The 17,674-nt window shown below is 34.5% G+C and overlaps 1 protein-coding gene across 1 annotated transcript; it reads right to left on the bottom strand.

Moving 5' to 3' along the window:
- Positions 1–39: 39 nt before the first annotated feature.
- vps36 (vacuolar protein sorting 36 homolog) lies at positions 40–17,389 on the bottom strand. The gene is made up of 14 exons (XM_056466426.1): positions 17,226–17,389; positions 16,890–16,958; positions 15,981–16,051; positions 15,244–15,358; positions 14,946–15,035; positions 13,971–14,057; positions 13,626–13,658; positions 13,464–13,541; positions 11,520–11,654; positions 8,387–8,452; positions 6,492–6,556; positions 4,184–4,268; positions 755–831; positions 40–664 (listed from the first exon to the last, which is right to left on the bottom strand). The coding sequence occupies exons 1-14, from the start codon at positions 17,319–17,321 to the stop codon at positions 583–585; spliced, it is 1,149 nt and encodes a 382-aa protein (XP_056322401.1). The 5' UTR covers positions 17,322–17,389; the 3' UTR covers positions 40–582.
- Between the last annotated feature and the right edge of the window lie 285 nt (positions 17,390–17,674).

Below are 17,674 nucleotides of genomic sequence, written 5' to 3'. Positions count from 1 at the left end.
TAAGGATAACTGAACATAAAAGAAAACCCAAAGTCAAAATTGTTAAAAAAAGAGAAATATATATATATTTTTTACACAACTGTTCAAAATAAGTGTGGAAGACTTACTGCAAAACAGATTGCTCTCACTGACTGCCCAACAATTTGCTGATGTTCTAATGAATTTTCTGATTATTTTTGCCATTTAAAGGCCTCTTGCCTTCTTTCCCATGTTTATATCTAATTTCTGAGATATAAGCAATGCATAATGACATATTTTAATGGACAATCTAATGGTACTGAGCAAACTGCAGTCACAGACAATATCGACTTCATCCTCTGCATGGTCATTTCTGTCACTCCCTTTTCATTAAAGGCTGTAGAATAGATTAAATCGGTTACACAGAGGGTACAACAAACAAACAGATGCAGTAATACACAAAAGTACCTTAACCATCATTCAATGAAAGACCCTATTGACAAACACAGTGGAAAATAGGTGCCCACTTGTGTCCAGAGTGAGATCTAATCTATTTCACAGAGGGATTCGGGGCCAGCAGGAGCTGAGGGGCAGCTGGGTTCGATAACATATCGGCCTCATGCGTCAGAACAGGTTGGGATAAAAACGCAGGCCTTCTACTGAATCGTCTCGGCACAAGTGACCCATTTTTTCGGCTAATAACAACCTGTGAAAAAGAGAGCGATACATCAAAATAGTGAGGAGAGACTTGAGGGATGAATTATTGATGAAATAAGGCAAAGGATGTCTCCAGCACCTTTCTTTAGCGAGGAGAACTGACAGTCCCAGCAGCTTGGCAAACTCTTCTGCTGTGAGTGAGCCTTTATCAGACACCTGGGAGAGAGAAAAAACACACAAGGAAACCTCAATTAAACCAGATATATGCCCAGCAACACCACCATCATTTCTGGAGTATGGCAAAGCTAAAAATATACATTTCTATGTACTATTATACTGTATGCCACAGTGAGTTAATATAGGCACTTTATCACACAACAATCAAACAAAATACTCTGCAGTTTACCCTCAGAATCATGTCCTTATTTATTTTACCCTCGTGTCTTTCCATGTTAGTATGAAATTGATTTATATTTGAAACACAAATTAGGATATTTTAATTAATAATCCAGTTTATATGTGCATAAAAGCCTGAATTTAATCTGTTCATTATTTCATGCAATCGGGCATCTTCAGAAGACAAATTAAACTGGTCAATTTATGTGGATTTAAAAAGTCATTAACCAAGCAATTGGCTAATGACTTGAAATGGGTGTGTTCAAAATAGTTGCAACGTATCCACTTGTTAAGTGTGACTTCACGTGAACATCACGATAAAAAAAAATCACGATCGCAATACATAAATCCATACCTAATATCCTATGGTCAGAAAGTGATTACTATTTTATTAATCGTTAAAATATTGGTGTCTGTGATGTGAAGTCCAGAGACTGTCATGTACACCATATTTTTTTATATCAAATTGACTTAAATGTGTGATATGACTAAAAAGTGGTCATAAGCAAATATTTCTCAATTTAAATGAGTAGCAACGAACACGGAAACAGTATTTCATACGTCAACACTTAACAAGCGGATAGTTTAACGAGAGAATTCATTCATTTTAAGAAAAATAATAACATTACATATGTCATAAACAGCACTTTAAAATGCTGGGCAATTAACCAAAATGAAATCGCAAACATGATTAAGCAAAGTTGCAATTGTCATGCACATCTTGTCGGGGAAACATGGTTGTTTGATCAGCAGTAAATCTTATCCGAAGCCTAGAGGACGCTCTCGTGCAAATTCTCCAAACACCCATGAGGAAGAAACACAGGAAATCCTAATAGAATTGTATTATCAACAGAATATTTAACTGCTTTCGTTGATTTATCATGACTAATAAACACATGATCATGGTATCTTCTCACAGAAAGATTATTTCAAACCCCTGACTGAAGTTATTGAGTGAGTTTGGAGTGCAAACATGTTATTAAATGTGGTATCTACATATCTACATATCTCACAGTTTGCTATGGGAATGTTGTCATCATCAACTTTATAATACCTCCAGACTGCAGACATACTCATGCGTTCCTACTTCAGTGTTCTACTTTGCCGGCATTTAACAAATAGCATCTCTGCAACAAGGTGATGTCATGCCACACACGTTGCTGTTTCTGTGTGAAGTCAAGAAAGAGGTCCATCTCTGTGCCACCACATAACAATAGATGTGTTAAAAAATAATGAGAATATACATATTTATTCGAGTCCTGATCGGAAGGTAACCTCCAAATCCGATCGAGGTGATCGGGTCGATTTTCGATCACGTGATCGGATCTGGACATCTCTGATATTTTTTTCATGTATTTTTCACAGAATACCAATGGAAACAGCTGTCATTTTCCCAGAACGATTATCTCCATGTCATTATTGTTCGAATAAATCCATCTAAATTTTTTTCACAGCTTGTCAGTTTACTATGACTCTGTGTAGTAAATGCTGCTCCATCTGAAAGCACATGCTTGAGGTTTACAAGAACCAGATTTACATAGAAAACGCAGATGAAAATAGTCTTCGATTAATTACTCAGCACTAGTCTCTTTATTGAGGTGTCACAAATTGCAATTAAATAAAAAACTTTTTAATCAAAGAATAGTATGAATGGCAAAGATCCATCCAGTTATCACTTCCAGACAGATCTAAAAGGACCTGTAAGTACAGTTAATGTCAGAAGACTTTTGATAGAAGTTCAGCTGTCAGAGCCTGAAAACCTCCCTTTTTTAAAACAGCATATGCAAAACCACTTAAAAGAGCAAAGGAACACTAGAAGCACTTGAGGACAGATTGTCTTTTTATCTAGTGCTCATCGACAGTACATCAGATGATTCCCTGGTACCAAACTCAAGCTTCAGTTCAGTGTGAAGTTTGTGAATAAACGTGGTATGGGAATGTTTCTTATTCATCGTTTACCATGAATCAGTTTGAATTCATCAGAATACTTGAGGAGATTATGCTGAAGAGGAAATGGCCCTAAAATGGATGTTTCAACAAAACAACAATCTCAAAACACGATAGTAAAAAAAAAAGAGAAATGTCTTGGTTTCAGGCAAAAAGGACTTAAGTAATGGAGTGGTCAGCTTAACCCCCTGAACTAAACCCAATTAAAACCTGTGGGGTGGCATTAAAACAATGCAGTTTCTAAAGCAAAATCTAGGAAGACATACCTGTTTCTACGTGCCAGAAGGTCAATTTAAAAATGCAACTTCTAACGCAAAATCTGGGTTGAAATACCTGTTTTTAGGTGCCAAAAGGTGAGATTAAAAGCGTAGCTTCTAATGCTAAATCTGTGCTCAAATACCTGTTTCTAGGTGCCAGAAGTTAGTTGATTCAATTCAACGCAGATGCACAGCAGTTATTAAAAATAATGACTATGAAATTCAATAATAGTTCAGTAATCTGAAGTGTAAAATTGTCTTTAGCTTATAAGCATTTCATTTTAAAGAGGAAAAATAATGATATGGGTATTTTTTTAAGGATTAATATTCATTTTATATGCCTCCAGCGAAAAATACACACAGAATTATTGAAATATATCTTTATACTTTATACTTTCATTAGATTTTATTAGAGAATAATCTAATTTATTATTCTTACTTCACAGGGAAACATAACCCAGATATTATCTTGACAGGTCTCGTGTGATTCTACCATACATCATATCTAATAACTAAATCACATTGAGTACAGCAATAATTGGCAATTCATCTTAAATGGTCTTCAAATATGCTTGCTGTTTTTTTTTTACCACATGTGTCTTGTACTCTTCAGGGTCAGGGATGGAAATTTCTAATCTGACACGCCTCTCATTCCAGCTCTTTAACCTAAAACACCAGCACCAGTCACATCTGCTAGCCACGTCTTGTTCAAAAACACTTTGAAGGTGGTTCATTTCATGCAATATCAAGCAAAAAAATGAAACTGGAACCTTCTCTCACTCTCCTGACCACAACCATTAAACAGAGAGGAATAAATTGCCTGTACAAGTTTGTGGTTACAGATCTGATCCAATTTCCACTCTACTAACCCATTATTAAACATGACAGGAAGTTGGTGCATGATGTTTGAATGGCCACATACAGTAAGTGATTTCACAGATGGGAGAAAATGATGGCACGAAACTCACGTTATCTAGAGCCGAGGCGATCATTTCCTCTTCGCTGTGGGACTGAAGTTGAACCACCATCACCCCGCTGTCAAACACTCGCAAACTGACAAGGAAAGAAGAATTTTTATGTTACTGGTTACATAAGAACCCAACAAGACTTGTAATCTAATAGCGTGCAACTTAATTGTGGTTTGAGTTGAATGCTTGTTTTCTTTTGAAAGGTGGAAAATGCAGCCAACAGACTGAGGGCGGACATGGGTCGTCAAAACAGGAAGCCTGCCAGGAAGTGGCTGACCGATTCCATGCTGACCGGCCTGACTTGCACAGTTTGTTCACTCAAAACATACACATACAACTACGGTCAAAAATAGGAGGGTTAAAATGTACTTTATCAATTAAATAAGGCCAATTTTCCTGCTAAATTTTGAGTTTCTGGCTGTTCAGTCAAAACAAAAATATTAAAAATAACCAAATTATTATCACTGCTTAGATTTAAGTATTTATTATTAAAATCACTGTATAATGCTTATATATACAACAGTCCATTAACGTTTACGGACACAAAATGCTCTTGTGATTTCTCGTAATTTAAACAGCATTAATTCTGTCATAAATGCAACATATTTCTCACTCCAAAATAAATGTTTAGTGATAAAAATACTGGAGATATATGGTTTCCTCACAAAATGTTTATATATCTCTCAGTGATCATTCTGTTAATTCATCATTTTCTTGCATTTTCAAGTCTTAAAAAATATAAAAAAAATTTTTTTGAATGCAACATACTGGTCTGTAGATGTTCTGACAAGTTATAGATGTCATTTTAAGTGTGTATTGATGGATGAATTATGTTATCCTGTGATCTGTGTCCTGTTAATCTTGTCCAGGATACTCTTGTAAAAGAGATTTTTTTTTATAAAAATAAAATGAAACCTATAATGATAATAAATGCCCAAAAACAATGAATCCAAACACCATACTGAGAAAAGTTCAATACGTTTTAATTGAAGTCAAAAAGCTTAAATAGGTTTACTTACTTTAAGGTTCGCTTATTTTAAATCACAATATCTCTTTTCATTTGTATGCCGACGATGTACAGCTTTATTTTCCTGTTACACCTGTTACAACTGTTTAGATTGACTTGAATCTTTTAGCAAATGTTTTAAATGATATTAAGATATGGCTGTCACAAAATTTTTTCTGCCTAAATGAAAACAAAACCGAGTGTATTCTGGTTACCAATTCTAACAGGTCAACTATTTCATCTCTAGCGCATCGGGCTCAGTTTCCTCGTTTCTGCCATGTGGTCAAAAACTTGGGTCTGAGACTAGACAGTCGTCTAAATTTTGATAAGCAGATTGATTCTGAGATTAAAGCAAGCCCTTCCTGAGCTAGGCTGATCTTGAGAAAGCCATCCATGCTTTTGTTAGTTTGCGTTTGGACTACTGTAATGCACTTTATGTTGGAGTTAACCAGTCATCTCTTCATCGTTTGCAGCTTGTGCAGCTTGAACTAACAGACGGAAAAGGGAACACATTGCACCAATTCTCTACTCCCTCCACTGGGTCCCTGTTAAGTTTAAATTGATTTTTACCTTTTGATGTTTGTTTTTAATGCTGACCACGGCCTTGCTCCTACTTATTTATGCGAAATTTTGCACACTCACAAACCCAGCAGAGCTTTGCGATCTGCTGACCAACTTCTGCTTGAAGTCCCTCGGTCAAAATACAAGCAGTGGGGTGATCGCTCTTTTGCAGTGGCAGGTCCAAAACTTTGGAAAACCCTTTCCACTGAGCCTCGTACAAACACTAATCTGCTACTTTTTAAAGCCAAGCTTAAGACCCACTTGTTTAAATTGGCTTTTAATGCATAGTACTGACACTTCTTTATGTTTTAATGTTTGTTGTATTTTTTTTATATTTCTTGTATTGTTTTGCATTGTCTGCTTTTTTGTTGTCCTGTATAATTAGCTTTTACTTGTGTAAAGCACTTTGGTCAACCTTGGTTGTAGTAAAGTGTTATATAAATAAATGTTGAAAAAAAAAAAAACTGCACAAACTGATAGAGAATACTGTTATGCTATATTAAGTTTGATTTTAAAGGATTGTATTGGGATTTAACTCACTGTGCAACCCACTTTATACTTAAATTTGCTAATGCTTAAAACTGCCTTTGGATGAGGGCTCATACAGAGATTATATGCAAAGTTAAATCCGCCAAATTGGCTAGTGTGTTGATCTGCAATATCCACCACAGTCTATTTTTTGCCTACAGTCTATTTGGCAGGTGGGTGGGTGTTCATTTCAAACCCTGTCCGTAGCCATACCGTAAGGGAAGCTTCAGTGACTCAAAAATCTTGCAGGCATTGACCAGGTCCTCTGGAGAGAGAAGCTGAGGAGACAGTTGAGAGACAGATTATACGTCATGAAAGGATCCATCTGGGATGTTTTTCCTACCAATATTTATTAAGCTTCAAGTGTTGTGTGGCTATTTTTGACTTCACAACAAAACACTATTAAACTTAAAGATGAAATTTTATAAAAAATAAACAGTGCTGTATAGACAAAAATAAACAAAGGAACAAAAAACAAAAGCTATTTTTAGTAATTTTTTTAAAGTTTAGATTTATGTCTTTGATTTCTTGTTTCAAAATTTAAACTGCTACACAATTTTATTTCACTTAAAGAAAAAAAAACAGCAATAACATTGTTCTACTTCAGCAATAATCTGCCAAGCATCTTAAAAAAAAAGAAAAAAATATTTGATTTGTATGTTTTAATTTGAGAAAAAATATAAAAGTACAAGAGAGCCCAACACAAAGTCTGTTCTCTAAATTTAAGACAGCTTACACACTGGAAATGTAATTTAAGTCTATGGTTAAAAAAAAAAAAAAAAAAAGTTTAAAAATGGATTTTAACTAGTGCATAAATAAAAAATCCCTAAGAACAAAAAATGCTAAATAAAACAATACTAAACTAAAACAGTTTGATTTGAATGAAATTAAAATTTTGACAGCCTTCCCAACAGCACCAGAGGATTAATTAACAAAAAAAAAAAATCACTATATCTTATCATCGTCCGCAGAGCCCAGCTATGACTCAGGACATTCAATCATTCATGTTCTTTTCACCTTTAATAATTTGGGGTCACCACTGCGGAATGAACCGCCAACTTACTCAGAATATGTTTCATGGAGCGGATGCCCTTCCAGCTGCAACCCATCACTGGGTAACACCCATACACACTCATTCACACACATACACTACAGCCAATTTAGCTTACCCAATTCACTTATACTGCACGTTTTTTTTAGACTTGTGGTGGAAACCAGAGCACCCGGAGGAAGCCCACGCGAACACGGAGAGAACATGCAAACTCCACACAGAAATGCCAACTGGTCCAGCCGGGACTTGAACCAGCAACCTTCTTGCTGTGAGGCGATTGTGCTACCCACTGCGCCACCGTGCTGCCTGACTCAGGACACTGTTCATATTTCTGCCGAATCATCTCAATAGTTTCATTTTAAATAACACACAAATGTGTGCGTCTGGTGTGTGGTACTTTCAACTGTCAGGTGTATGCCGTGTACAGTATTCAGGTACAGAAATTGAATTATCACAATTCAAAAAATACTTTTCTTAATTTGTCTCATTTCTACTCCAAATATCGAAAAATTCTGAAGTTCAAAATTAAGAGTTTTTCCATAAAACAAGTAAAATTATCTGCCAAATGCAGATATTGAAACAAGACAAACATTCCAAGTAAGAAAAATATATATTTTTTTGGCATAAATTGTATAAATTCAGTATAAATACAGTAATTAAATAAAATTCTGTAGCTCCTGGTCAACTATAATTCAGACACAACATTGCATATCTTGTGCTGTGACTATTGCAAATATGCACATTGTGATATCAATGCTGAAACGATAAAATGTACAGCCCTAATTTAATTGATGATTTAATTTACTTGCTAATAAAGCCAGTATACTTCCAAAATGAAAGCTAATTTTTCAGAATGCAGTGAAACATCATGCACACACAAACCAAGCGAACACCATCAGGCTGTGATTTGATGTGAGGTTTTGCTCTCTACCCTCCAGATGGCTGTACCATCACCAGCTTCACTCTTAATGCCGCCGGGAAGGAGATCAGGATCAGATCTAATTGGCTCTATGATAAGATGCACTGATGCTGCTGTGTGTGTTGAGTTTCATCTAACCTCCATCCCTCGGGCTCTGTTCACCAGACAGTAAACTTCAGTCAGGGCCATCATTCCTCCACGCTCCTACAGAGACTCACAGAATAATACAAGAGAAGCGGAGGAAGGAAGGTCAATATCCATATAATGAGATACTGTAGGACAAAATGTACAGCCAAACATTCAGTATTGGGAAATGAACACAAACAAGTGGAATATTTTGAGATGATGATGATGATGAACTGACTGCATATTTTTGCAAGTCACCAAATAAATAATGCTTTTAATTCCAATTTTCAATTAATCTTTATTTCTATAGCGCTTTTACAATGCAGATTGTGTCAAAGCAGCTTAATATAGAAGATTGCTTTCAGTCCAGACTTAAAACCTGATATGAAATGCTCATTTAAACTGAAGTTATTATATTATATGTGCAATAAGTTTTTAAATATGTAGTGTATATGGATATACACTAGTCAATAATTTGGGGAGGCAGTAAGATGTAAATGTCAAGAAAGATGTTATGCCAGTGTTTCCCAACCCTGTTCCTGGAGGCACACCAACAGTACATATTTTGGATGTCTCCATTATCTGACCTATTCATTTCAGGTTTTGGAGTCTCTTCTAATCTTCTGATGAGTTGATTCAGGTGTGTTTGATTAGGGAGAGGTTGAAAATGTGGACTGTTGGTGTGCCTTCAGGAACAGTGTTGGGAAACACTGCTATGCAACAATAGAATTTTTTTTAAAGGGCACGTTTTTTTACCCCTTTTTAAAGATTTAAAAGAAGTCTTTTGTGTCTATAGAATGTGTCTAAAGTTTCAGCTCAAAATACCCATCAGATCATTTATTATACCTTTCTGAATTTGGGAAATTTGAGCTGTTAAGACAATATAGCTCTTTTTGTTGCCTGTGCCTTTAATGCAAATGAGCTGGTTTTACCCATGTGCGTGTCAGAGCCACAGAGATTGCTCTGATTCATGTAGCCTTCACACTGATAAACAGCACAGTGACAGGCAAGAATGAAGCAGATCTCCCTTACTACAGTAAGAACTTTCCCAGTGGTTATTTGATGTATTTGTTGTGGAGTTAATTCAAGCCTTTCTGCAACGTCGAGTCACACACAATGTCGTTATAAAGTTTGCATGCTCGAAAGCACACGTTCGGCCAGCACTGTTTTTGCACGGCAGGATACACGTTAATATACACTGCTGTATGGATACTCATTATGTGCATGTACAAAATAAACCTGATTTAGGCCGCAAACCAGGATTGAAGCATCTTCTTTTATAATTGCACTGACACTATGCAGTTGTGGTGATGAACTTTATTACAAACATGCACTGTTTTGAAAAAGTTTTGAACTTGTAAAACTCATTCTTGTGGTGCTGATGATTCCAGTTGCTTTGCGCACATGCCGTCTTGTGGATATGATTATATGCATTACTATAGAGATATGACGTGGCTGTCATGACTTCTGTGTGCAGCGAAACCACACTCCTACATCACGTTGCAGTGGGCCTCAAAAGGGGAGGGATTTGGATAGAGTGATTTTAACGAGACTTATTGTCTTTATATCACCTAAATATGACTGTGGACACACTACACTAACACACAATTCTAACCAAACAGCTTCCAAAAGATGTTTTTCCTCATAGGTGCCCTTTAAAAAACTGATATGAAATGCTAATTTAAACTGAAATTATTATACTACATGTACAATAGGGTTTTATCACTATTCAATAATTTGGGGGCAGTAATATGTAAATGTATGCAATGTAAAAAAGTATGCAATTATTTTGTTAGCAAACAAATAAATAAAACCAAAATAATTTCTATTTTCATATTTCTAATTTAATATATTTATTAATATGTAATTTTTTCCAGTGATGGTAAAACTGATTATTAAACAGTTGATCTATAAAAATTTTTCTATTAGATGAATATAAAGTTTTAAAAAAATCTACATCTTATCAATTTTATGTATTCTGCTGAATAAAAAGTATAAAAAAATGAATGAGCAAAAATAAAATATAACAATATTTCATTCCAAAAAGTAAATTAATGAATTAACCCCATTAAAATATATACCATTTTCTTTTTTTCAACTTTAAATTTTCTGGACTTTTTTCAAATTAAAAACATAAATTTATCAAATAATAACCTTGAATCAATCATATATCACTTACATTTATACAATTCTAAACACCTCTTATGATCATATATCTTAGGTACACAACTAAAGTATGTTTATTATTATTTTTTATTTATGCGTTTAAAAATACCTTTATGGGGTAAACACTCACAAATACTATTGTATAATGCAAACTGATTAAGTATACATATACAAAATTATATTCTATTTATCTATCCAAAATGTGTCAAATTTCATGAAATGGGAAAGAGAGAGAGTTTTATTTTATTGCCATCTCAGCTTCTTTGGCTATGTCATGGCAAAAAAACCAGATCAAGTTTACCACATTTTATAAATACCACTTTTCTATAATTATAAAAATTATTCTAATAATTAAAAGTCATTAACAGCAATAAATGATATACAAGGTCAAATGCATAAACAATAAAAATAATTATAATATATAAGATAAACATCTAAAACAGTTTTTTAAGGTTTCTTTTTGATAAAAATTTTACAATTTAAAAAAGATTCACATTTAAAAAATATCACATTTAAAGTCTCTCCAGATAAAAATTGTTGTCTGATAACATTAAAAATTGGACATTCCACAAGAATATGTTTGACAGTTTGGTTTTTGTTGCAATATTTAGACATTTTGGGGGGTTTCGTGAAATGCCTTATACAGTTAAGTCAATTTTATGACTGGATTCAATTATACTGTCCATGTTTAATTTTTTTACATAAGGGAAACCATAGAGCACTACATACTGTATGTATATTAATCTAAATACACATGAAAAAAGATTCATTGGATTTACTAAACTTTTTAAGGGTAAGTGGTTGCAAATAATTTATATGGGCTGGATTTAAACAAATTAGGTTAAACATTACAACATTTTATTTATTTGTTTGTTTAAATTTAGCCCATATAAATTATTTTCAACCACTTACCCTTAAAAAAATTTTGTAAATCCAATGAATTTTTGTTTATGTAGAAACAACACACAGGCTTAATTACCTCCAGTGGGGCCTGCAGCATGTCTCCCAGCTGTTTGGCGAGCTGGATGTGATATTGCGTGCCTGAGCCGTGTGTCTCTCGGGTTACTGGGTTGGCAATACCCATACTCAGCAAATAAGACTTAAAGCGGATGGTCTGTTAGATGGCACACAAAAACAAACATGACAAATTTAATTGCAGATCTTCACTCACAAAAAAAATGAGCAAGGTTGGCTCTTACAGTTTCCAAACAATACTGAGAAAATCTAACATCCAGTTTTAGCATGTGAACTTCAACATTCAGTCATTTTCAGATGTGCCAAAGGTTTTTCCTCATCTCATTGTGGGCTTCTATAATTGCAGGTCATTTTCTATGCAATAATTATTTGTATGTGCATGCAGTCCTTCACTTCAGAAAAATGCACACATCAGTCCTCTGATTGATGCATCTCAATTCTGGCTGCTTTTCAGCTCAATTCCAGGTTCTATTTGTGTCACCACTTCGTTTCCTGGATATTTGACATCCCTGTGCAAAGTTTGTTGGGAGTGAGCAGGATTTCTGTGTGGATTACACAAGTGATGTTTTCCAAGCTTTGTATTTATAGAACTTTACTGAGCATTAGAACATATTATTGCATATTCAAATGTATCATTTTATTTAGGGGAAATAACTGATAGATAAGCTTTTAAATGCTTATGTGTGGATATGGAGGCCATATAAAACAAAAATGTTAGCTATACTAATAGATATAACAGCTGCCATCCACATGGAATCCGAGAAAGCCTATTAACTTAAGCAGGATCAAAGCAGTAACAGACTTTGAGGAGGAAACGGACTTAAAGCACATGTGTATAAACACTACAGTTCAAAAAGTTGATAAATCTGATCAAGTATATTTTTGTAAGACATTAAAACTTTTATTCGGATGCATGTAAATGCATTAAATTGATCAAAGGAGATAAAGTTTTTCGTATTACTCTGAACTATTCATCTTAAAATATGCATCACAAAACATTAAGCAGCTCAACCGTTTTCAATTTTCACAACAAGGAATGTTACTTCGAGAATGGTATTATGTCATCTAAAGATTTAACTTGCGATCACAGATATAGAATTTAATATAATATATGGATATAAAATAAAATATATTGAATAATAAAATGTTCATTCTAAATAGGATTTTTTATTATTATTTTTTAGGCGTTTTCACCTTTATTGTATGGGACAGTGAAGATTTTACAGACAGTAACTGCAGGGAGCAGAGCTGAGAATTAAACTCGCCGTGATGATGCGCTAACCACTAGGCTTATGGCGCCGATAGTTCTAATAATTTTTAACAATATTTCAGATTAAATAAATGCAGCCTTGGTAAACATTTCAAATGGCAAAGTTGTACTAAAAACATTAAGATTTTTAAAAAAAGTATGATCCCTTTTTCATGTTTCCCAGTTGCAGCTGGAACAGCATCTGCCGTGTAAAACATATGCTTGATAAGTTGGTGGTTCATTCCACTGCAGGGACCCCTGATTAATAAAGGCACTAAGCTGAAAAGAAAATGAATGAATGAATAAATGAATGAATGATCCCTTTTCACACAGATCTGTGAAAATTACTATAAATATTACATTACGCATTCCATGTCATTAGTTGATGATGTCACTTTTCAAAGAAATACTGTGACTACACATGTCCTGTCAAGTCCTATTGTTGTTTGGGTTGTTAAGGTCTCCTGCATCTCTATAGTCTGACCACATATGCAAATTTGCATTTTTGTAGTTAAATAAAAAAATAATAATAATTCTTACTGCCAGAACCTTTAAACGGAAAAACAAACAAACAAACAAAAAAACAATCAGTATCAGTACGTGATTGTCTCATTAAATAATTTTGTTTTTTTCGTCCCGGACAGATTGAAGAATGAGTGCTTTAGGCCATCAAGCCCATGTCCCAGTCTTCAAGCTCACCTCATCTTCAGTGATGTCACCCTGTTTGTCTTTGATTTTGTTAGCAATGGACCTGGAGAGCTCCACCATCTCTTTGGCCTGCAGAGGAAGATAATGAGTCACTGAAATCAAACTGATAACATGACCATGGCAAAATTCTGCACGGCTGCCCCACCGACCTACCTTTTCCATTAATTTACTGAGATCCTCAAACGCCTGAAAGAAAAAGATATTTAGGAATTAAAAAAAAGAGAAAGAATATACCTAAACCCCTCTTTTATCGAGGGCTGAAATCACCTGTAAATGACTGGGTGTATTCAGGATATCCCACCACTGTGCTCTCTCTTTTTATCTTCCATTATAACTGTGCCAGGAAGCTAATCAGAACTATGAGGTCACCGAGTTTTAAAAACAGGGTCCCGGCTTGCTTTCATCATCAGGTGGCCCCTCAAAAGAGGGCCACGGCGCCTACTGATTCCTGATTATCTCTGTAGGTCAGATATGACTACCTGTCAGTCTGTTTCTTACCTCAGATATGTTTTTATCTGTCTCTTTTCTTTTCTCCTCCAACTTCCGCTCAATACCCACAATCCCAACTGCGCGTGTCCTTCCTGCCTACAACCACAGAAAGGAGGAGAGAAAAAAAAAAGTTAGGCACACACAACACGCTTTGTTAAACACGCACAAACAATAACTCAAAAACATGCAAACAACTAACAAAAGAACAGGAAGGAAAGGGTTTGCCCTGGGGTTACTATTTCATGGCCTGTTCTTTACAACACAAAAACTTTAAAACAACAGCCATGCAAGTTGTTTATCATACAACAACCCATCATACACCAATAGAGTCAAAGTGAAATAATATATAGCAAGTTTGTCAACAATTACAGTGTCACATACTGTATGAAAACTACATTATCACAGTGCCATCATGAGGGAGCAATAAGCACTGCATCTTTACTCTTCAAAACAGGATTAGTGTTTTACTTATGAAGATTCATTACATTTTGAAGCATTACTAATTTAAGTAACTGACTGTTTTCATGAATATAAATGACAAATGAATGCACATCATTCATTCTAAATAAAAATGATTTAAAAATGATATAATAAAATAATATTGATAACCTAACACAAACAGGCTACTAATAAATTACTTGAACTAAATTTGAAATGTAAAAAATTAAGCTAAACAGAAATGTAAAAAAAAAACACAAATGTATCCAAAATGATGCACAAAATATTATTATTAATATTACAATTAGTTTTTGCTAAATTATTAAATAATAATAAAATAAAAAAACACATAATATGACCTGAAATAATGACTGATTTTTAAAATGGTTAGTAAAGAAATCCAAACCTAATCATCACAAACATATACAACAAAATATTTAATTAAAATAATTTTAATAATAATGAATTATAAATGAATTATATTTTTATTAGAAGTAATAAAAATTAATCAGTTCAGTATCATTCAGAGTCTCAGTCTGGGCTGACCTTGGGTCCTGTTCCAGTGGGGATGGGCTGTGAGACGGGTGTATTTTCCCATCGTTTCTGAGTCATCTCTTCCGTTAAACGCCTGTAAAACTACACATCAAGCATATCACAAGTTACTTTACTTGTACACCTAACATCTCAGCAGCTCTGTTTCAGTCACAAATGCCACAGCTTATGCAGTAAACTGCATTAAGCCAGATTTAGTGGCGTAATAAGCCCCATGCACACGAAAGCTTTATTAATCTATGCATCAACTCAGTTGAAATATTTCTGTGACATCACTCCTTCAATTACTGACCTCAATCTGCCCATGTTCCTTGAAGGAGAGCTTTATGTAAGAGTATTTGCTGTGCTGATAAGGGCCTGGTTCCTTATTTTCAGGGGTTGGATGCAGGTGAATGACAATCTTGGCACTGCAGGGTTTAAAATGTAATGTTGTTTTAATATATAGATTAATAAACAGGGTGTGTACTAACTGACAACTTTGTTAGGTTGTTAACTCAAATAATAAATGTGTCAATGAATTGACAGTAAATAAAAGCATTTAGGCGCATGTATGCAAGTTCAAAATGAGCATCAAAATGAAGAAAAAAAATATATGATTTAACAGACTTTGAACATGCTTGTTGCGTCAGACGGGCTGTTCTGAATATTTCAGAAACTGCTAAACTATTGGGATTTTAATGCACCACAATTTCTATGATTTTACAGAAAATAGTCTTGTCTATTAAGCAGCAGTTCTGTGGGTGAAAATTCTTTTCCGACACCCAAGTAGGGAGGAAAATAACCAGACTGGTGTGAGCTGATAGATAGAGAACAGTTGTACTTGACCTGTAACCTTAATTGCTTGTTACAAACAAAGGATACATCTCAATCAGGTCCCTTGTTCAATAGTCAGTGCACTGATAAGAGAGTTAGCCATTTTAAGGGCTGTCTCAATCGCAAAATTCTTTCAGTGCACTGAAACGTTCACAGCAAACATTTATAACTGATTAATGGTTGAAATATTGCTGGTACAGCAGTAATAGCAATCACCTCTTTCCAATGCCTGCTGCTTGCTCCTCAAAGAATATGACCTGTGACAAGGGGATGCAAATACAGCATTCCTGCAAAACAACAAGGGATGTCAAATAAGCAAATAACCATACTCTCATTTTAAAGAAAAAGGTTTTACACAAATGATAGACACATAAAAATGGTTTATGATTCCATTGAAAAGCAGACTAAAAACCAGTGGTGGAAAGAGTACAAAAAAAATTCAGACTCAAGTAAAAGTACCATTACTTGCCCAAAATGTAAGGCTAGTAGAGTTAAAGTAACTTGTAAATATTACTCAAAATATGAGTAAAAAGTTGCCCTTTTAAAAGTACTCAAGAGTAGTGAGTATTACGCTGTGAAAAGTTGATGCGTTTACATGTAATTTGTGCGTGTGTGAGTAAACGTAACATTCTGTAGTGCATTTAGTTATTGTTTAAGGCCATTTAGGTCATCATACAGCAAACATCCTTCATCTTCTCATCAGTGACATGCAGTGTAAACAGTCTCTGGATCATTGTGTGTAAAGTATCTTCTTGGACATTTTAATGCTTCCAAACAGTTTGCTGCATGTCTTAAGGTAGTTCTCATTTTTCTAATCCCCATATAAAGGAAATAATACAGTAAAAGGATGATGGAAAGTAGTGGAGTAAAAGTACCAATACTGCACTAAAATGTACTCAATGGAAATTAAAAGTACACATTTTTAAAACTATTTAGTAAATTACAATTTCTGAGAAAAATTACTGTCATCTGAGTTTCTGTACTTTACACCACTGCTCTCTCTCTCTCTCTCTCTCTCTCTCTCTCTCTCTCTCTCTCTCTCTCTCTCTCTCTCTCTCTCTCTCTCTCTCTCTCTCTCTCTCTATATATATATATATATATATATATATATATATATATATTTACATGATTCTTCTGATCTCTCCAGAGAAGGCGATGTGTGCTAAGAACAACTCCTCCAACATCAAGTTTAGCCTGTCAGTGAGGAAACAGAGAATTAGAAAACTTTAGATACAGTTAACACAATAGTAAACACAAATCTTAACAGTGCCTCCATGAGTCCAAGTATGACGGTAACAACCTAATATGCAATAGCCAAACATGTTCTATAAAATATATCAATGATTATCTGTAAACATGATCTACTTCATCTTCATCCCAGTGTTTTTTCGTGGTTGTCATTTAACGTACTAACTTTCAGCTGAATACACATTAGCCATCTAACGTTTCGAGCAAAAATACCTTGTCTTCCCCGTCGTAAAGTCTTACTCCTCTTTGTTGGATTACTAGCGTTTCGTTCATCTCAAGGAGACCATTTGTCCAACTAAATCGGTCCATTTTTATTTTAATATAAAAGAAAAGTGAATAACAGAACTAGAGCATAGTATACATGAACGATAACTTCCGCCTAGTCGTCCAATAATGCGCCTGCCTGAAAGATAACGCAACTCATTAAAGACTTCACTATGTGAAGCCACTAAACTGCTTTTAATTGGCATTCTATAAATATTACTTTTGAAATCAAATCAATAACATCAATTTAATTTAACTTCATCATTACAATACTTTTACCAAATACATAATTTGTACATTCTTTTCACAAGCAACCGTCACTATTTATTACATGCATAATTACTATAATAATAATAGCAAACGAACGACTAACAAACAACCAACACACTGAAAATAAA

Source organism: Danio aesculapii, chromosome 10 (assembly GCF_903798145.1).
Source record: "Danio aesculapii chromosome 10, fDanAes4.1, whole genome shotgun sequence".
In the NCBI taxonomy this organism is placed as follows: Eukaryota; Metazoa; Chordata; class Actinopteri; order Cypriniformes; family Danionidae; genus Danio; species Danio aesculapii.
Note: the sequence above shows the minus strand (reverse complement) of the source record. Positions and strands in the feature narration are given on the sequence as shown.